The sequence below is a fragment of the Gallus gallus genome, chromosome 10 (genome assembly GCF_016699485.2).
Source record: "Gallus gallus isolate bGalGal1 chromosome 10, bGalGal1.mat.broiler.GRCg7b, whole genome shotgun sequence".
NCBI lineage: Eukaryota > Metazoa > Chordata > Aves > Galliformes > Phasianidae > Gallus > Gallus gallus.
Window position 1 is genome coordinate 6,308,252 of NC_052541.1, and position 22,230 is coordinate 6,330,481.

A 22,230-nucleotide genomic window follows, 5' to 3' on the forward strand; every position below is an offset into this window, starting at 1 on the left:
AAAACTGCTGTGGAAACACAGTATTGTTATTCTACAATATTACAGATTGATTGTGTCAGGAGACCTTCATTTGTATTGTGAGTTCTAAGACCATCTGTCTGGTAGGATAGAAGAGAGAGGTAAAATTCAAAGGGAGTAGCTGGTTTAGTCAGTACAGCTCTTGGAATTCTTCAGTTCCTGTTGAAGTGAAACAACATAATGAGAAATCAGTTTATTACTTTCTTGGACATGTAAACCTGTAGTTTTTAAGCAAATAATAAAGTAATGATGACATACTTAAATGAACTTGTCACTTGGATTGTATGCTTACTTAGCTTGCTGCTGCTTTTTACGGTTGTAGATATCATACTACTTAATGGTTTCATTGAGAAATGAATTTGTGGGGAAATTAATTGTTTCATTGAGATAAACTTGTTCGGCATGGCAAAATCTCAGCAATCTTCACCATCCATTTTTCCTGCCCTTCTGTAGTGCTGCTGTGTAGCTGCACTTACTGTGCTCATGGGAGCACTAATGTAGGGCAGAGCTCAAAGAAACAGCTGACTTCAGTGCTAGTCTGTTACAGTACTGTTTAAAAATATATTGTACTGATTTTTTTAATGTGTGAATCTTGCCTTTGTTGGTAGAATTGAAATAAACCTTCCTCAAGCAGTATCACAGTTTTTTTGTAATATGAAAATGAGAATGTTACTAAGTGGTTTCTAATTTATTTAGGAACTTACGTAATGTTGACATTTTAGAATTTATATACACCAATTAGTTTATACATTGATGTTTTTCTCCCTAAAGACTATAAATGAAGTGAGAGGTTTATTGTTATTGTTTTCATTTTTAAGCACCTGAAGTTTAAGGAGACGAATCTTGTGGCACTGCAGCAACTCAATGCATTAGCCCAGCTGCATCGCATGGAACAATTAACAGTTGATCCACAGGGAAATCCAGTTGTTAACTTCACTCTGTGGAAATACTATGTTCTGTTTAGATTGAACCATTTTAATCTACAGAAGATAAATGGAATTGAGGTAAGATGTTGTTGCTTCTTTCTTACTAGTGATCTTACATGATAAATTAGCAAATGTTCAGAATTGCAAATGATAGTCCAGACCTGCACCTGAGAGGTAGGAAAATACCTGAAAGCAAGACTTTTTATTATAATTTTGGGATATGTTTTTTAAAAGGTAAAGATCTGCTACTCTTGATTCTAGGCATGACTCTATGTTATGTTATGTTCAAAAGCATCGCAATTCTTAGCGCTGGATATTTGTGCAGAAATGTGTGACAGACTGCCTTGTAGCTTACAGTATATTATTTACTATATATTCCAGTATTAGATAATATAGCTCAAATTGACTTTCCTTCAAGTGTGTTAAGTGGACAATGTTGATGGTAGATGGGTAGTTGGACTAGATCATCTTAGAGGTCTTTCCCAACCTTAACGATTCTATGATTGAAGAGTCTGTCAAATAAACTTTTTTATTAATGTTTGGCATGTACAATAGCATTATTGTTTAAGAAGCTAATTCTTTTCTTTGAGATATGTTATTTAAAATTTCCCAGTGATAGGAATCTCTAATTAATTAAAATGGCTGTCAAGGTTTGAAGTTATTAAACATGACAAAACGCTCTATGCCAAATGGTATGGCATACGAGATAACAAATGCACTACAGTTACTGAGTTGGTGCCTGTTTTCCTAACCTACTGCACTTGGCAAGAAGGCTGTGTAATGGACTTGCATTGATGTGGTATTACTGTTATAATCCTTTTGTGATTAATGGAGCAAAGAATGTATTGGCATAAGATGGAGAACATGAGTTTCTATGAACTATAGTGTGTATTTAGCGCTGGTGTCTCTACTGACCTTGTCCTTATGCTTCTCTTAACATAAATAAATTAATTAAAATCCCTTCTTTCTCTGGCAGATCTTTTTCTGGCTGCAGTGCCCTTTGTTTCTTTCACTGCCTTCTGTATGCTTTGTTTCAGACCTTGCTTCTGTTAACAGATTGTTCAGCAAGGTCCTTTGCTTTTAGACCACTGAAGATTTATTTCATTTTAAATGAAATGAAAGTGATCACAAGTAAACGCTGTGAAAACAGTGTTTAATTAATTAAGAAATGTAATTATAAATTACATTTCTAATTTCCTGTGCTGTTTTTCTGTGGGAAGTTTCTCCCTGCATTATGCTGTTGCAGTATATGCCATACACAGATATGTTGTATAGTCTATGAATGTTAAACAGGAATATAGCAAGATCACATGAATTTTGACTGAAATTTCATTTCATTCACACGTTTGCATAATATAGAAGAAGAGAAGTTATGTGAAAGTATCTGATAAATACTGTAGTTACTGAAATTTATTTAAAAATGGGTTGCTTGCCAGAAGTATGTAAATCTTGACAGAAATTAAATTTGATCCAGAAGTTAAGAAGTCACTGAGTGAGTTTCATTGTACTGCGTTGTACAGGTAAGATTGAAATGATCATAAAGATTACTTCCTTGGAAAGCCAAGGGTCTAGAAGCTCTGCCAACAAACTTTTGGCAGTTCAGATCAGTTCATAGTTTGGTCCTCTGGCAATGATGGTCTCTGTTTCTTTTGCTCTGAGTTTACTAGTAAAGATAAACAAAAATAACAAAAATCAACCAAACAATGGAAATATTCTACCTGCCTTCAGGTAAACTGTTCAGTAAACTGAAGTGTAAAAATCATTGTGAAAAGTTTTCAACCATTGAAAGTAAGTTAGGAATATCTTAATTGAATGAATTGTGACTTAACAATGTAGATTGTATTTGCAGAAATTGAATGACAAACAATATACACTTGGCTTCAGAAATATAGCCACTTAATTTTTTGTATGTACATAGGTGTATTTGTATACATATACGTGCATATGTATATATTTAATAAACCTCTTCTATGATTCTGCCAAAATCAGAAAGACTATAACTTATCTTTTAACACGTGGATGATGATGTCTTCTGGTTCCTTCAGCATAACTTGATCCAGTATTTCCAGCAGACCTTCTTTAAGCACGTGTAGAGTGGAGCAGAATTAATGTGTGACATTCAGGTACTTAATAAATCATTATAAAATTCCTCATTTCAAGAGGAATATTATGAAGCATAGAGTACCATATGCATACGTTAAAGTTTCCAGAATTATAGGAAATAAAACAAGCACAAGTATCTGATTTGGTTTCTTCTAAGGTATATTGAAAGTGCCATTGAAATCAGATCTACATTTTGAGGGTATGCCTGGAGCAGTGCTCCGCATAATAAATGTCAGTCCTGAATCCATGTATGGAATGAATTATGAATGTGCCAGTTTTGAAACTTCTCTCTCTCACTTTTTAATTTTTCCTCACAGGTTACTCAAGATGATGTTGTAATGGCAGAAAGGCTCTTTGGCATTCTGGCATATGTAGCATCTTCTGAGCTGCCCCGTTATCGCTTGCTTTCTTCCTTTGGAGAATCTGGGTAAATTTGTTGTTAACATTCAAGAAGGAGTGCAGAGGCTGTGTTGTTCTTTAAATAATACAGATACTGACTGAAATTGCAACGCGTGTTTCTGAGCGAACGAAGTTTTCTTGTTTAGCTCCTTTTGTTTTTCTGTTATTATTTTGGACCATCCTTGAATTCCTTTTTTGTAAAAGATACATATTGGTACTGTTAATGAACCTTGAAGAACTGCATGCATTAGAACATAAATTCCGTAAACTGAGATGAGATTTGTCTGAATGAAATGTACTGTCACTTTAATGGTATACTATTATAGCAGTTAGAACAATGAAATTACCATATTACACTGACATTTCAGAGAAACTGTATGTAGACAAAATACAATGAACTGAAGTAGAATTTGTCTGGAATGTATTGTTTTAATTTTCCAAGATGTCATTCATGATAAATTCTTTCTAGGTAAAGAGATAAAAATGTCACAAGTAACATCTTACGGAAGATAGGTTCTTTGCATACTGCAATATTACACTTCCTGATTGATGAAGACAGATGTTTTCACAGAGGCTGTATGAGGTCTGCTGAGTAAGATGAGAGGCACATGAACACAAATGCCCTGCTTGTTTAATTCTCCAATTGTGCTGGTATTGGTGAGGATTCGTGTGCTTTCACAGTGCAGATGCAGACTTTTTTGTGGCTATTTCATAACTGAGGACTGTAAAAGTTCACATATTTAATGGTTGGTGCTGTAAGAAAAAAGTTGTTAAAAAGACTAAAAATATTTAGTCTTCTGCAGATGGTTACTTTTAAATTTAAAGTTCCCATTTAGGTGATGAAATGTGATATGTGTCAAAATGTCAGTTGTATAGGAGTAAAGTAACTGAGGACTATTTAGAATCATCTGTGTTTTGTGAGTAATTTGAGGATGTAATAAGCTTGAAAGTTCATAAATGACTTGTTCAAAGGGAATAGAGGGAAAAAAACCTCACGATCATTAGGAACATCTGCACTTTAAAAAGAAAATAATAAAATCCATCAATTAAAACTGTAAGTCTCTATTTTTTCTGAAGGATGAAGCAATTAAGTTATCCTCTGGAGGGAAAGGGGAAGAAGTCTGGGACTGGAAATGAGGAAAGTGGTGATAATAGAAGAGCTGGGAGAGAAAGCTCTACTCGAGCAACGTTGAATTATGTCACAAAGGACTTTCATATGGAAAAGCTTGAGGTAAGTGTATCATTATAAAATTCTTTTTTTCTTTTTTATGTAACCTTTGACTACTACCAAGTTTCTGTCGTACTGTTGTAAATGGTCATTTTAAAATATCACTATGTGGTATTTTCTATTTTTTTTTTATGGAAGTCAGAAAGCACATCCCAAAGTGAATTGGTAAAGAATGCCTTCAGACAAAACTTGAGTTAGCACCAGGGCTACTGATAAAGAATGTTTTCCTACCTTTTAAGTGAGATAATCATTAATAAAGTTGCAAGCTGGCTTTTTTCAGACAAGTGCATCAGTCACTCTAGCTTAAATTAGTGTTTCTGATCTGCTGTATCTTCTGGTTGGGCAGAGAAAAAATGTTTCCAGGGAGAATGGGCTTCTTTCATTGACAGTCTCTTTTCTGAGCAGACACCCAGTTACAGCTGTATGCATTCTTTTTTCCTACATTTGTCCTGTTACTTGCTCTTTGATTATGTTGAAATATCCTCTCAGTGCCGAAAATTTAATCAAAGGTCAGTAAGCACTGAATTCAATTATTGCATTGTAGTTTTATTATCTAAGATACATACCACTGAAAAGAGAGGTGTCAAGCAACTGTAAACTACTAGTAAGTTAACTTGGTTAGCAAAGTAAGTTAAGCTACTAGGTTAACTTCAGTAAAGTAACATAATCCATGTGATTAAATTAGTATATTGCTGAAGGTAACAGGTTAGGTTGAATGAAAAAATAATCTGTTTTATCAGGTGAAAGAACTGGAAAGTATTTTCTCTACTTTATCTGTCATTTAGGAAAACTTCAGTTTTAATGGCCTGAAGTTTGACCTAACATTTTCAGCAGTCTCACAAACCAAATTAGTTAAGTATATACCAGCAATATAACTGTTCTACGCTTATTATGGAACTGCAGAAAGAGGGATTAATACAGTTTGTCTGAAGCGCAGAGCCAGTAGCTGCTCGAGGTGTTTTTTATTATTAATCATGAAATTACTGTTAAAGTTTTGGGTTACTTCAGTACCTAATATAGTACATGTTATGAGCTATGCGCTTGCCAGAGTCCATCAGTAAGACTATGTAGGGGATGCATACTGGCTTATTTTTCTGGTGATAATATGCCTTGCTCCTAGCTCAGGTAGATAACTGTATGCTTTCAAACTGTTGTGGTGTAGTCATGGAAAGCTAGAAAGGAAAGGAAGGAAATGACTGATGCTTCATAATTCTGTAGGCTTCGCGCTGCTGTCTCAGAAGGCAAAAATAAATTGTTATGCTGGTAAAAGATATTTATATCACTACTTAATTGGATTTCAGATAAATTAATTTATTCATGTGCTTTGAATATTACAATAACACTGTGTGGCCATACTCAAGAAAACTTAAGTAGATACGAGGTTGTGCAATTTAAAACACTCAGAAAATTCTGCCTCTTCTCGTGTTAATCACTTCTAAATTTCTGTGGTTTGGGGCTTGTTTTTGTTTGTTTTGAGTTTGATTTTGTTTAACCTTTTCTTCCTTGTCTTATGCAATGTGTAATGGTTTCTCCCCTGCAGGAAATCAAGGAAAGAAAAACATTTTGCCAAACATACGTCAAGAATTTAGTGAAAGAAGCTGCTGACATCCATATGAAAAATGAGTCCTTGCAGAAGCTCTGGCCTCAAATGTTCATTGAGCTTGTCAGAGATGCAGTGATAGAAATACGCAATAAAAATTCCTTCATGAAACTCAGCTTACAGCGGATCACTGATCAAAAACAGTAGAATCAAGGCCTCTTTCCTTGCAAGCTTTTGGTTTCTGATTTGGATAATGATTCACAAACTTAAAACAATAGAATGTAGAATTACCATCAAATTGAAACATCCTAACTGCCCACTTGCTCCCCCCACACAAAGGTTACCATTAAATCTTAATTAACTCTGTTTTCATAGCTTTCTTCGTAGTGTTCAATTGCAAGTAAATTTGTATAAAGCATTAACAGTGCTTCCTTGGCTAAAGTGAAGAGATGGCATAGAGGTAACTTTGTGATTATGCCACATTTCACTACATTCTTGTTCATTTTTTTTCCTGCTATCCTCTCTTTGGTAGTGCCATAGCATTGATGTTAAGGAATGAGTTTACAAACTGCTTATTTATTTATTTTTGTTAAATGCTTTCTGATTGTCAACTTTTTGACTATTTCTTGCTGTCTTTTAAAAAAAGTAGGAATATTAGCAAATTTTTTAATGATCAAAAGCTAGTAAATTATTGCTTTTACACACTAAGGTTGATGAATGCTTTATATTATTTGATTTGTCAGATTATAGAACACATTTTCAGATCAAGTCCATGATGGTTCTTGACATATTTAATTAACCTAATTCTTAACTGAACAAATGGCCCAAACTGGACTTCAAGTTCTTTTTTCATTAATTTATGTTAGTTTGTGTGAATTATTATAGGTGAAATATGAAATTGGGGATATTGTACTTAAGCTTTATTTTTATTCTTTTATAATTTATTGACATAACAAATTATTACTTCTTGAGCTTTGTTGAATAAGGTCATATGAACTGAAAAGCATGCATTAAATTTGATAAGGAAACTGATGAATGCTGTTCAGTTGTAATCACCGACAACTGTTTCATTTCTGTGTCTGTGTGAAAATTTCAGTCTTTTATCAATAAAAATGAATTATTCACTTTTACCTTTCACAGATAATTGGAAGAAGCACTGTGTGCAAGGAAAAGGCTTGTCCTTAATGCTGCATGAAGAGATGAGATGCAACTTGCCCTCAAAATCTAAAACACATTCCGTAGTCCTCTGTAAATACCTTATTATCTTCTGCCCAGAAATTGAATTTAGGAAATGCTAGCAAGTTCAACTGATTCCTATAGTTAATGTTTATATGTGGCTAGAAAGTTGTGCCATTTGAACTTAAGTTTGGCATTCTGTGTATCTTAGTAAATGAATCCAAATTCTTTGTTGGTTTTTTTTTTTTTTACTCAATTCACATTGGTCTAATTTTATGTAAGCTCACTTATAGGAAAAAAAAAAATCATAAACCAAAGCAAACTTCTTGGAATGGCTTATATGGCTCAGAACTACGTTGTTTTTCCTGCTTTATGTGAACAAGGCTGCCGGGCAAAGCAGAGGTAAGTTTTTATGTCCTGAAAAAGGCTTTGAGTCAGTAGCAGCAGTCAGGTCAAAGCTTTCTTGGAACCCAGTGTATTTGCATTCAGATCATGCTGGTGTATCTCAGTTATCAGTAGGAACTCACTTTCAGAGTGTGTTACAGGCTAATGGTGGCATGCATACCGCTGAATATAGCTTCCAAGTATTTTCGTTTGGTTTATGGTATATGTGAACTTCAAAGCTATGCTTGCAGATAGTTACCTTTTAGTATTTACAGAATTAAATAGAGGTTAAATCACTTTAAAATTTCACGAAATGTTAAAAATCCTGAAGAAAGTGCTTCAGCAGTCATCAGATTTTAATTGAATTAATCACCCCTTCAGGCTTCTTGAACAGTTTAATGGAATTTAAAATAAGGTGAATGTATTTGATAGGATTTCTTTTTTCTTTCCATTGCAAAACCACTCTCTCAAGTTTTATGGTGCCTTTTTATTAAGGGAACACATAATGTCCATATGAAAAGGGAGCTGGGTAGGGGTGGAGGTGGGGAGAAGAATTTGCTGTATAGATAGGCCGTCAGTATAGAAAGAAACTTGCAAAAGTTTTTTGGATCTATCAGTTACTTTACGTCATTTCTGTGCAAGGAGGGGCGAGTGGAGCAATTCCAGCTTCTGCGTGGGGACAAAAAGCTCAGCAGCTGTGTGAAAGTGCAGAACTCTCTTGATGATATAGCCAGAGCAGATGGGCCCCTTTTGAATCACATTCAGCAGTAATAAAACATTGGAAAAAAAAATGCTTTAAGAAGGGTGGTTAGGTCTAGAAGAACAGGAAGTTCTCCATAGGAAAATCCAGAGAAAAGTCAGACTTTGTGATGCTAAGGCTTTAGAGGTGTAACCCTGATTGAAGGCTTTAAGGTACAATCCTGAAAAAAACAAATGGCGTAAAATAGAGGGTATTAACTGTGAATTGTATTAACTTCTCCTTAGAATGCTCTGTATCCACAGTAGTCTGTGAATGCTGGCAGTTTTAATGTTTTTCTCTAATAGCAGTCGTTTGTGACAGGATTGTTAGGTCACTGAAGTGAAGGTTGGTAGGCCAATGAAGTAAAGATTTAACATTGAGCTGTGTAATATCTTACATGAAACCAATAGGAACAAAAATCATTATATTTTTCATAATTCTTTCTAAAAACAAATGAATGAGGGACTAAAGTAATGTTAGGCCTCAATACTTTGGGTTCTGAACTGCCAGGTGATTTTAAAATTGTTAGTATGTTATGTATAGCTTATGTACGAATCAGACTTGTTTATGTCAATTCATGCAGACTACTGTGACCCATTACTGTAGTTTCTTATTAATGAGTTTCTGAATACGTACAAATACGAAGTATTTGGTATAAGCAGCAGATTGCTACGGATTCTGAAAATTAAATGCTACATACATAAACTTTCCGAATGTTAACATGTATATATTGAGGAATTAAAATAGCCATTGACTTTCAAGCTGATGACCTTTTACTAAAGCCTTCCAGGATGAAAGGAGTTGTTCTCTTGCTTCAAAAGCCTCTAAATGCTGCATAAAACCATACTTTGGTACCTTCAGTATTTCATGGATAACCCATTGAAAATGGACCCTTGTGATCCTCTCGTGTAGTCTGACTTTGTGCAGGAGGTGTAATTGTATAACTTACGTATATCAACTAGAAATCATCCTAAAGATTAAAATATTTGAGTCAGAAGAGTATCTTTTTAAACTTTTCCATTGATTTCAGGATGATTAATATGCTGTTCTTGTTTTCTGAGAAAAATTTCCTGTTTCCAGCTATGGTTGGATAAAGATATATTTTGCTTTGATTCAGTTTTGGTTTAGCTGTGTCATGCATGAAGGCCCCATTATGTCATGCAGTCATTGTTTATTCTGCATCTGAAATTTTGCCCTCAGTAAGGAGACTGATGAAGAGCTGTATTTCATTCGCTTCATTTGATATCGGATCAGAGAAAATAATATACCTGCAGATAAGCCACCAAAGTGGAACAAAGGGAGGTGCGATTCACTTAGTGCAAACCAAAAGCTGATCCTGTCAGCTTTGAGGAATAAAACGAACTGGGAAGAGTTCTGTCAGAGCACAGTAAAGTAAGTAAAACCAATTTACTGACTGGGGCCAAGTGTTCGTTTTGAAAGCTGTTCTATATCCCTAATCTACACTGCCTAGAAAAGCAGAATTTCTTGTCTGCCACTACAGATGGTTGTACTTCTATCATATAAGATATTTAATAATAAAGATTAACCTATTAAAACATGGATCTTCTGCAAATTTAGGCAGTTGTACAAACACTCTGCAGATTTAAGACTTCTTTCTTTGTCAAAGCTGTCAGCTGTAAAAGTAACAAACATTTATGCTTCTTGTTGCTATTTTTTATCATAGTGATGTAACACAATTAACTGCTTTTTGTTAGGTAGTTTAAAAAGCTGAAGCAAATGCCTGCGATTTCATATTATTAAGCAAAATGCACAAGTATATAATTTAGATTGAGAAGTCAGTACTCATATTGAAAATCATGGTAAAACCACTTTGTTTAAATTTGGAACAGACTACTTGAACATTTCTGTTCTCATATCACACAAACTTCATCTCTTGAAGTCCAGTATCAGTGCAACCACTTTCTCTTTGGTTTAAATTGGAGCCATCAGTCTTTTAGGGAATTATGAAACATAGTGCTTTGTTATTCACATGTAGAAGGAGTGGGAAAAGATGAGAAGAGCTATCACTTTGCTCTGTAGTGTGATAAAGTTGCTTTCACTCAGAAGTGAATGTAAACTGATTTTTGTGTGTACAGAGTATAGGTTACGCACACCTAAGACACTTTTACAAAAGGCTAATTAGTATTTTCTTACATGTAACTACAGATATCACTTCAGAGCTGGATCTCCTTGTACATAAGCTAAAAAACCCCTGAGTTTAAGGGACTGTGTATAACCTGAGGATCCAGTTTTGTTGGCTGGCTTTGCTAGGCTTCTGTTATCAGGAAGAAAGATTAGCTTATCTGGAGGAACTCTTTTCTTTGTCTACTGTGATTAAAAAAAAGAAAGTGTTCCTCTGCAGGCTCTGTACTGTACTTCATATACTGTGCTTGTGTATCGATGGCTGAATGGATGCCTCTGCTGGTCTAAAATGTCAGGAAGACCTGGTGAAAAATTGAGAAGTCTTAATGGGGAAAAACTTTCTCAAAGTCTGTATTTCTTTGTTTATTTCAGCTATGAATGGGTGGATGTATTGCAAGTGGAAACAACATTTACAAAAGTACACTGAGCACAGAACAGCAGAAAACTGCAGGTTATAGTTTGTATGCCAAATCCAGCATTGGAGGTATCCACAACCCCAATAAATGTATCTGTGCAAGGCAGCCCTATATTGTTGAGTACTGGCCGTGTTGATTTGAGGAAACTTTACATGTAAATATTTATTCCAACACTTTGCAAAACACAAATTGATAGTTTAATGTTTGCTTGTTGGTTGTAATGGTATAAAATAATGTGATGAAAGCAAAATCAGGTTAATTAAAGGCAAAATCTGTTAATTAAGGCCTAATACCACTTTTAGCTGTTGCCTTTCTGGTTAGGTGAGTGCCTCCATGCTAAAAAGGAAAATCTTGTGTGGGATCATTATTCTTGTTATACAGTGCATGTGCACTCACTGCATCTCTCATGTGATTATAGACGTTTTATTGACATGTAGTTTAATGCTGCCTCCACAAATGTTACTTTCTAGTTTGAGACTAACTATTCCTTCCACTCCTATTTGATTAATACGCACACCCCAAAATTTGTGCAGCGAGCAGTACTTTGTTTTTCACCAACAGGTCTGGAACTTTGCATGAACATGGAGCAGGCCATAGACATATTCATTCTTTCTGGAACACTATTCATGGATAACATAAACAGCAGTAACCTTTTCAAAGGATTGAGTATGATAACTTTAAAGAATCAAGGTAACAAAAAGGCTTCTGCTTTTATGAATAGTGTTGAGCATTTAACACAAGCACGGGGGGAGGTAGTCTGTAATCATGTCTTGTTTCCATGTGTTTGTAGTATACCATTAGATAAGAGATTATAAAGTTAATTCACATTACAGTTGTGGAATAATTGGACCTATGAATGTGATATTTGTATTACATGCATGCATAGCCTAGGCACTTTGCTAGGTTTTGCAAGATACTGAGGCACTTCACTCTCAGTGAAGGAAATAATTGCTACAGGTAGAGAAACCATTACTTTCTAGTAATAATAATAAAAAAATCATTGATAAGCTTTACAATATACTTAGAAGTAAAATTGTGAAGCAGTGCATGCTGTGATTTGTTGCGTTTTGGCACATGGCATATTTGCAGCCTGCTCACATTAGGCTCCAGTGACCTGTGCTCTCTAATGAAGTAAAGAAATGATTCTGAAAAGTGATGTAAAAAACAAGGAGCATAGTTCCTGTATCTGTACTGGCAATGTGATATATTAGATTTCATACAACTTATAACCTGAGTCAAGCGTGTTAAAGCAATTGTTTGATTATGAAGTGTTTGTGTAAGGCTACAAATGTTTTGCCCTCTAGCGAAATGTCATTTGGTTCTCAACATCTCTCTGGAATCTATAATGTAATTCGGTGTTTTTGTAATCTGGAAAATGCAAACTGGCTTGTCAGCTTAAAGAGAAGAGAACTGGGGAAATACTAAAGGGAAGGTTGTGGTGAGTGCTATTGGATTAGAGAGTGAAAAGTGTAGAGAAGACTTGGTGATCTCTGGTGTTCTTTTGGAGAATGCATGAGTGCATGTAACATGGAATATATAAACGCATAGCAAAAGACCTGAGAGTGAAGATCTCTCTCTGATGTTGTGGTAGTCACTTTAAAACAAACAAATCTAATTTTTTTTGACAGTGCCATTGTTGTGGTTTAACCCCAGAAGGCAGCTCAGCCCCGCACAGCTGCTCACTCACTTGTCCTCAGGTGGGACAGCAGATAGAATCAGATTATCATTTGCAGAAAGTACCTGTATTTTCTAAGCTGTTTCAAATACATTTGTTGTATATTCTCCAGGCTGCTACTCACAGCATTTTAAGATTTAAATAGGGGAAAAAAAAAAAAAAGTGGTCTGCATCTGTAAAGAGAGAGAGTTACATTGGTTAAAATGACTTTAGAGAGGTGGTAAAGACCTCGTAGCTCTGCTAGTACCATTTTTTAAATTGCATGAGTCTTGATCTCCTTGCTGGTTTTGGAAAGGAAAAGGAACCACAGGTGTCTTGGAAGTCATATTGATGATTTACTCTTTCTTTGCTGGTGCTGAACTTTTGCCCTTGTTTGGCAATGTAGGTTCACTCTCAGGGCTTGGAGGCCTGAGTAGCTGTGTCAGAAAAATATCCTAACTGATATAGGTGTGCTCAGGGCATTTTCCAGATTTGAACAACATATGTTGGCTATCTAAGATTAATAATTTATTCTCACATCTTCTGTTAACACCTCACTTTGACAAGCTTTGTTATGCTGGGGGGAGGGGCACAAAGTGACCTTTCAATAATGAGTGTCTCTGTGTGATATATATGAATGTGTTTGAGCTCTTCTAGGATGATTGATGACCATCAGTTGTGAACTGCTTATGGAGACATCTGTGCTGCCTGGCTACCGACTGGCTCTCATTTTATTTTTTATTTCAAAGATACTCTTTCATAACATGTTCTTGTCCAAAATGGCAAGGAGGCTATAGGATAAAAAGCAGTGCCTTGGAGAGGATCGTCCCCTCATGGCCTAAATTTTAACAGCAGCAAAAGTGAAATAAAAATGCATTAGATATCTGGTAATGAGCTGACAAAGGTGTTAAGGCAGCCAGGTGCTGCATATCTCATCTGAAGTGTATGTTAAGTGTTGGGCTCACAGAGCGAGGCAGCCTTATGTATTTTTAGAAGTGTGAGAATTGTTGTGGGAAGCCAGATCCTTCTATATTTCTCCTCTGCTTCCCTTTGGAGGCTCTCACATTCCCCACACTTTAATTTCAAGCTCCAGTTATTCTGTTATTTAAGAAAAATATTGTCAGCATTGCTTGTAACTTCAGCGCTTTGTCCAACAGAAAGCAGGCGCAGGCAACTTTTTACTTTTCCCCATCATTCAGTGGGAGTCCAGTGGCCAAGAGGAAGAAAGCCTCGGGGTAGGGGTGTCTACCAGCATGCAGTGAAATAGCTCTAGCACATGTTGTTTCAGCAGGATTGCTTTTTTTTTCCTGGCGCTGTCCTGTTGTGAAGGGAGGTGTATACTTGGCTGCCACAAACACAAACTTAATTAACTTGCACTTTCACCTGTAACAGTCACAGGTCAAGGATTGCCTGGATTTTGTACTTCCATTTTTTTTAAAAGTAGTCTGCTTTGTGTCCTAAAGAAGATTCATGCTTCTCTTCTTTATTGATCACTGTGTCTGTAGAATGAGAGGAATTTGCAATAAATAAAATACTCTGAAAGTATTTCTCTGTGTGCTTATGTGGTAATTAACGTTTCTTTGAAATGCATAAATACAATACAGCTAAAAATATTGTAAATCTTTAAGTACATTCTTGGAATATTGTTTTTAGCAGCTCAGCTGAGGATTTAAAAAAAAAAATTCAGCAAAAAAAAATTCATGTATTTAGGACCAGTCTCTAAAAGGAATTATTTTCTGAACTGTTCAAAAGTTGGTTTGTGATATGCGTAAGGCTAGTGCTGTCATAATGTGACCACCTGCAAAGAGTACCTGTTATTGCACGCAGCAGAACTGAGCAGGTGTGTCTTGCCTGTGGTTTGTTTACTGTGTGCCAATGAGGGTTTTGTTGTTTTTTTGGTTATATTTTGTTTTTTGAATTAAAGTATGTTGAAATGAACATCATAATATTTACAATTACTGAAGTTCTTGGAAAAATTTCATTTATATTCAAGTCTGCAGTAGTAGCATTCATAGTGGGAACTTAGAAAGGCCATGGGTTCTTGCAGCTGCTTCTGGAGGGTTAGGCTCATCTTTGATCACAGGTAGACAAAGGTACTGTTTTATTTATTTATTTTTCTTTCTGGAGTAGTCATCAGGAACAAACCAGCTCAAAATCTGTAATTTAGGTCTTTATAGTTTCAAATTTCTGAGATTGTTTTGGTAAGGGGAAGAGAAGAGTGCAAGAGTGGCAAAAGCAGAGGAGTACAACCTACACCATAGGGAGGGCCTATAATAAACAGAAGTTAAAAAATACACTTTCTAGAAGGGTAATTGTAACAGGCAGAGTCAGACAAACCAGTTGCTGCATTGGGCTGCAGACCTGAGGAGAGGGTGTATGGCACTTGAATTGAGTGAAACAGAGGTCTAGACATGAGAGAGAGTGAGTTGAGCTATGATTGTAGTCTGATTTCAGACCTGTACAGCTTGGCAGGTCGTAGTATTTTTCAGTAGGAAATATGTGCAACTCAACCTCAATGAATGTTCATCTTTTTCTCATAACATTCTTTAACTGTTCTCTTTGGTTGCTCTCCCAGTTCATTCCAGAAGGCAGCTTTCTTCAGACGATGTATTAAAACAGGATGCCTCTGCCAAGTGTCAGGTCAGTGATTTAGCTCTCTAGCAAGTATTTTCTACTATTTTATTTATTCTAGAAATTTCTAACCATCACTTTATAAAATCACAAAGAATGGCTGAATTGTATGAGTTTCTATCTCAATGCAGAAAAGGTAGGCCCAAGCACCAAACTGAAGAGAATCAGCCCTTTTGCAGATACTTTCTGAGCAGCTTGCTGACCTTTATTGCATGATACCTCTTTCCTGCTACTCTGCCAGAAACACTGCCAGCATCATGGTGATGGGTAGATGGTTGGATTGGGTGATCCTGTGGGTCTTTCCCAACCTTGGTGATTCTATGATTCTGTGATCATGTCTTATGGTAGTCAGTAATAGTGCAAATTTCCATTGAAATCTGTTGCACCAGTCATCTTCGTGTTTTCTGTAGGGGGCAGTTATTTGTTCACTGCTATGAAAAAATTAATAAGTTTATTGGAAAACTTTTTCTCAGAGAAATGTTTTGTGTTAGAGTGGATACATTCAGGCCAGATAATTGTTTTGTTGCAGCAGCAGTTTATTCCCCATCTGCTGCCCTTGTTGGGAAACTATAAAGTTGAAAGATGTCATATTGGATAAAATACTACCAGTCATAGTTCAAAAGGCTCTGAAAATGCGCAAGGAGCGGTGGGAGACAGCAAGAGGTCCTCAACACATCTTTCACTGGTGCTAGTCCAGTGTAAGAAGAAAGTATTCTATGGGCAAATGTCATGTGCGTGTAAATAGACTCTACTGTCTATTTCCAGTGATAACACAGGAAAGGGTTCTGTCCTGACACCTATCCCTGTTTACTGGGAAGAAGTTTGTGGTTCTCCCTGCCAAAAATATGAGTAGGAAGAACTGGATCATCTAAAGAATTGTGTTCATGTATTTCTCTGGGGCTGCACAGAAGCTTGTCTGTTTGCTTTTCAATTCAGCAGAATTGGTAGAATGTGGTTCATATTAGTGTCTTGGGTCAGAATAGGACCACTCATCTTTGAATGTCTGGTCATGTTCTAACCTGCCAGCAGTCCAGTGTTCAGTGTCTTCCTTTTGCATGGGATTTTAAGAGGGCGTGTTAGCATAACCTGTGCAAGTAAAAGGCCAGAACTGCAAACAGTGTCAAAGACCTTAGAAGACTCCTGAATAATCTTTCAGATAGAAACGTGTTGGAAAATCAGAGACAAGCATGCACAGAATCTTCGGAGTGGCCTGAAATGTTTTTTAATTGGACAATTTGCAGAAAATGATACTATTACTCCATTATGCCTCTCCCAGATATTTAAGGAAAAAAAAGAAGTATTTTCTCTGGCAAGACTTGAGCTTTAGGCTGTAGATCAAACAGGTTGAAACGTTTTTCTGACCTCTTTTTTTTTTCTTCTTCATATAATCCATTTTTTTATTGATTCTTTTATATTCCCATCAATGTTACTCATATTATATTTCAAAGTGGTCTGGCCAACAGTCTTGATACAGAAGCAAAAGTCTTGAGTACTGGTTAACCAAGCTAGTAAGAGATGCATATTTTCATCCTGAAGCATGATGTTGTCCTTGCAATATGTTATAGGTGCTTTGTCTCGATTTTTATTGGCAGTTTCCAGCACTAAGTACTTAAATGCTAATTCATTGGCTTTGAGCTCTGTCAGCTCTTCTTTTCTGGAGCTGCAACTAAATCAGTGTCCAACAAGTAGTAACGTTAATCATTCCTCCGATGTACCTGCATGCAAGAGGGAATGGAATTAGGATTGCTTGCAGTTACTTCACACTGCATCTGTCTTTGATTCTGCAAAACTGTGTCCTTAAAACTGTACTGCTGGAGAATGCAGCTGTTTTTTGCATTGCTGAAAGTTGGCTGACGTAGTAGCAGCATCCAGACTTTCTTGGATGCTTCATGAAACATCATGATAAAAATACAGCACTGCCAGTGCTTCTACGTCTATTATTTGTGGAGGTGCAATTACTAAAAATAATTCTTTCTCTCATAAGAGCTTTGCAGAGACAATAGTGCAGAAAATTTCTTTCTGTCCGTGTCTCGTTTGCTTTATCTATGATCTGCAATTGAAAAGGGTCAAGGAGGTTCCTGTATAAATAAATCTCTTGTGATGATCCCCTCAGTCTCAGCTTTGATATGCTTTAAAGTAAGTTAGGTCTAAGCTTTTTTTTGTAGCAGGGAAAACCTCAAGAATGTGAAGTTGGATGTAGGCAATGCAGACACAAGTCTGCACGGAAGTTGTAGTAATAACAATGGGAGTTGTGAACTGCTGCCTTAATCTCTGTTGGGTGTTAGTTCAAATATTCAGCAGTGATGTTTAATTGTGTGTGTTAAGTGCTTCATTCCTTAAGATTAACAAAAAAAGGAGGGGGGGGGGGGGGGGGGAGTAGAGAGCTGCATGATGACTAGTGGGAGGCATTTCGTTTTGATGGCTTGAGCTACTGGGATTTGATATTTGCTTCTGGTTGTCTGTTCAGTTTGTTCCTCAAAAAGTAAGGTTTAGAAGTCCAACATTAAGCCTTGTAGGAATGGGAACCAAGGAGTCTGGCTGAAAGTTTTTTGGCAGCTTTCAGAGGTGTGGTTTATCCTGTAGATGGAAATCCTACCATCCTTCATCTCCATTCCTACTATGACTAACATTAAACAGGAAAGCATTGCAATTTTTTTTTTTTAACAAAGCAAATATGAAGCTACTCCTGAGCACTTTCTGATTTGTTTTTTTAACCTTGTGCCTATCATCTTTCTTAATCCTTTTTCATTTGAATAAACTATCAGCCAAACTTGAATCAAACAGGAATATACTCACCAATCTATGGATGTGGGAGGTAAGGAACATGAAAATAAGCTTCTTCAGGAAGGAAGAATTAGATCTCTGTCCCTTTGTTTGGGTCCTGTGCTACCTGAAGGTAAGGGTTTGAAGGTCAGCAAGGTGTTTTAAATGTAAATTGGGAATTAGGTAGAATCATACAGTGGTTTGGGTTGAAAGGGACCTTGAAGCCCCATCCAGTTCTAATGCTGTGCTGTGGGCTGGCAGCCATCCACCAGCTCAGCTTCCCATAGCCCCATCCAGCCTGACCTTGGACACTTCTAGGGATGGGGCACTCACAGCTCCTCTGGACAGCCTGTGCCAGGACCTCACCACGCTCTGAGTGGGGAAAAACTTCCTCCTAATATCCAACCTAAATATCCCCTCTTTTAATTTAAAGCCATTTCCCATTCACCTACTGCTATCAGATCATGTAAAAAGTGACCCTCCCTCCTATTTATAAGATCCCTTTAAGTACTGGAAGGCCACAGTGAGGTTTCCCAGAGCCTTTTGAAATCTTGGGCTCTACAGTAAGTTATAGAGTTGGTATTTTATAATGGAATGATGCTTTTGTGCTTCTAGAGAGAAGCAAAAAACAGCAAAAGAAAATTACTTATTTATCTATAGCACTTTAGGTAACAGCAGTAGCTGGGACTGCTAACTGTTCTAAAGATGCTCACAAATTCAACCTAGCAAGTACTTAATTCTGAATTTCCCTAAAATTGCTTGTTTTATATTCCACAGAATTACATGAACTCTATTTGATTGCTTAAAATATGATTTTAAGGTTTTATATATTATACACAACTTACCATGCCAAAGTTGTTCCTACCCATGGAATAGTCTATGGCTGATTTCTATAGCTGTACGAGTTCCTTGGCTTCAAACATTTCTGTGCTGCTTTTTTTTTTTGTTTTATTTTTCTAGAAGCAAATAAGTTAAAGTGAATAGACCTACTTCCGTGAAGCTCATTCTCTCTTTTATTAAGTGTTTCATTTTGTTCATGCAGTTTTGTCCCACTCAGTGGCCTTTCTCAGTCTGTAATATTGATCAGAAGCCTAGCAAGCTAAGAAAATCTGAACAAAGGGCTTTTAGCTTCCATTACCTACTGCAACAACTGCTATGTTTTGATCGTACATGTTAGAAACTGACTGCTTTCGTGCTTGTGGCAGCTTTGTACATCAGGTGAATCCAATCAGGCTGAAGTTGCCTTTGGATCAGTCACACATTCAAATTGTCTTTGTAAGAATAAGAAATGTGCTGTAAGGGGAACCATAAAGTAGTCCACACCTTCACAGTTTTTTAAGTGAAAGATAACAGATTACACTTCAAAGTAGTAGAAATTTAAATGTGGATTCTGGTTTTTAATGGTTTTTTGTTTGGTTTTTTTTTAATTACTTATCCAGTTATTTAATTTTTCCCTTCAGCCATGAAGCCTCCACATCTTTAAGAACCTGAGAAAGAGCATCTTTAAGCTAGACAGACGTTAGCCTTGAAACTGAGGTGACAAAAAGGTGTTCCATGCTCCTTCACATCCTTTTTCAGTCAGAAACCAATAGACTACCAATACTGTACATGCATACATGAACAGGAAGTTTATGCATGTGTTTGCATGCATACTTTTGTACACACAGAATTTCAAATAACTTTACAAAGTTGTTGCCAACAAAAGGAAATGCGGCTTTATGCTTCATAGTGCAGTCTAGAAGCAACCTGAATGTGTCTTATAAAGAAGTACGTCATAATGCTGAAAGATTCATGTCATACAAAAAAAAAATATTCATAGGAGACTTAACTGTTCAACAGATGTCACTAATCTTTTATTAGTTAGAAGCACTAGAACTTTTTCTTGTGATGTTTCTAAAATCAGCCAGAACCAGTTGTATTTGGTGTTTTGTACAGAACAATTATAAACATCTCAGCCTACTTTTTTCATTGGCAAGTTATATAACACACAAGTTATTTAATTCAGATCTAGGGGTATTTAATTTTTTTCTATTGTTTAGCTGCAACTATGAATTATGCCCAATTTTTCTCAATTTTTTCCCAGAAGTAAGTAGTAAATGAAATGCTGCCGTAAGTATTAATATTGTGCATCTGCTCATACTGGGTTGTGTTCCCACAAAGGCTGTGTGTGGATGTTAATCAAGCATGTGCTTCAATACTGCAGTAAGTGCTTATAGGTGATCCTGATTTTGTATGCGTTATGTGCCAGGATTCTGCTAGTGATAGTAGCAGCAATTTAATCTTTTGTCAGTGGGATTATGATTGCCTCCCTCTCTCCTTCCAGGTAGAAGGAGTGATAGGAGTTGCTGCTGCTGTTGAACAATTATGAAACCACCAAAGTGAGAATATTCTCTTCTTTGCTGGCGTTGGAGTGCAGTCCATTTACTAAAACTTACGGAGAAAGATTTTGGTTTAGAACCAGGGGCTAAGCTCAAGAGTTGAATAACCCACGACAGGGACTTTAATAAACTTAAGCAGGATTATTAAACAGGCATGTGAAAGACTTTTTAGGACACTGGAATAATCTTAGAGGAAAACTAGTAGTGCCTTGGCACATGAGACTGCACAGCAGGAGAATGGCTGTAAAATGCCACTTTATACTTTCTTGAAGCCATTGCAGTTTTCTTGCAGGCGAGCGTGAGGAGTTTAATGTATAGTCTTCTACCCTTCTGCAGTTCGCTGTCAGGATTTTAAGCCCTTCTCTTTACAATCCCTTTTAACTTCACTGTACTTTGTCGACCTCTTTAAAATCCTTCACTGAATTTGTAGCAATGTTTTCTGTGAAACGACTTAGGAGGGAAGGAATTTAGCAGAGGAAAAACTTAGGTTTGTAAGTCTAATCACTACTGTTGTCAGTGCACAGCTGTTGGGGCCTAGCTGCTGAGAGAAAAAGGCAGGGCCTTTTGTCCTGAGGTTGATTGGCTCAGCAGGATCTCCTTTACATCATCGTGGATTTTTTTTAATTTCGTGAATTCCTTCATTCCAGAGCTCCTACCTGAAAATTTCCAAGCAAAGGTTCAAAGAGAGAACATTCAAGAAGCACACAGTTTTGCAGGAGGCTTCAAAAATGAATTAAATTCATGTGGTGTGCATTTCGTCAGCTAGTAACTGAGTAGTTTCTCAGATCAGCAGGTATATCAGCAGGATGATAACTATAAAAACTGTATCATCTGTATGTGAGGTCCTGTGATCGTCATGAGGGCTCTGCCCCAAGAGCAAAATATCAAGTTCTTTTTTTCCCAGCAGTTACAGGTAAGCCCTGTTGCGTGTTTTTTTGTTTTTTTTTTTCCCTGTTACTGGACATGAAATTTACTATACTAGATAAATGTCTTTATTTTTAATTATTTTTATTTCTAAATTATTATATTGTATTGTGCTTCATCATTCAAATATTGCTCACCTATTTGCTGTCACAAAGGAGAAGTTCACTTCCTCATCCAAATGTCTCCTTTGCAGGGTTTGGAGAAAAGTATGTTCTATTTGTTTACTTTGTGTCTTAGAGAACTTTCAGGAGACTCTAGCTTTTTGTCATTGTGTGTGTGTGTGCATTTTTTTTTAATGAAGCAAAAAAGGAAGAAAAGAAGGGAGGGGAAAGAAATTGGATGTAAAGGTGTCCAGGCTTGTAAGAATCAAATTGAGATCCAGTTCTTAAGAAGTTATGAATGTTTTCTCTCTGACTCTTAAAATATTCTTTTAGCTTTTCTTTTTAAGAGCAATAATACATGTGCACAGATACTAGTGCATTTAGGAGTAGAATATTAATGTCTTTTCCATCTATTTTTATAAGTTCTGCTGTCTTATAAAACTTGAGATTTTTTTACTGGAGTGGGGGTGATGAGGAGTAAAAAGCATGTTTTCTTTTTTTATGCTTGGAACGTTTTGTTCAACAAAATGCACGTCTGTGTGATTTCACTGGCTGCTGCCTGGGCCATGGCAGGTTCTCTGAAAATCTTGATTCTGCTCAGGAGGAAGACATCCAAGAGCAGGGCTAGAGGCAGATTATGAACGCATGGGAGCAAAACATCAGTAAACTTTTGGAACTCCTCCTTGGAAGGGCTTGCATGTTCCAGCT

At 36.5% G+C, this 22,230-nt stretch overlaps 2 protein-coding genes across 6 annotated transcripts in view; one reads left to right on the forward strand and one right to left on the reverse strand.

The window, feature by feature from the left end:
• LRRC49 (leucine rich repeat containing 49) overlaps nucleotides 1-14,270 on the forward strand; it is a 46,764-nt gene extending 32,494 nt beyond the window's left edge. For all 5 annotated transcript variants that reach the window (XM_046899303.1, XM_004943763.5, XM_004943764.5 and 2 more), the window contains 4 exons: nucleotides 837-1,022; nucleotides 3,365-3,474; nucleotides 4,524-4,677; nucleotides 6,215-14,270. In XM_046899303.1, coding sequence (XP_046755259.1) covers nucleotides 837-1,022; nucleotides 3,365-3,474; nucleotides 4,524-4,677; nucleotides 6,215-6,421 — 657 coding nt within the window. In that variant the 3' untranslated portion in view covers nucleotides 6,422-14,270. The remainder of the gene's footprint in view (nucleotides 1-836; nucleotides 1,023-3,364; nucleotides 3,475-4,523; nucleotides 4,678-6,214) is intronic.
• MPHOSPH10 (M-phase phosphoprotein 10) overlaps nucleotides 1-22,230 on the reverse strand; it is a 1,076,704-nt gene that overhangs the window by 500,359 nt on the left and 554,115 nt on the right. The gene's annotated exons all lie outside the window — the stretch shown is intronic.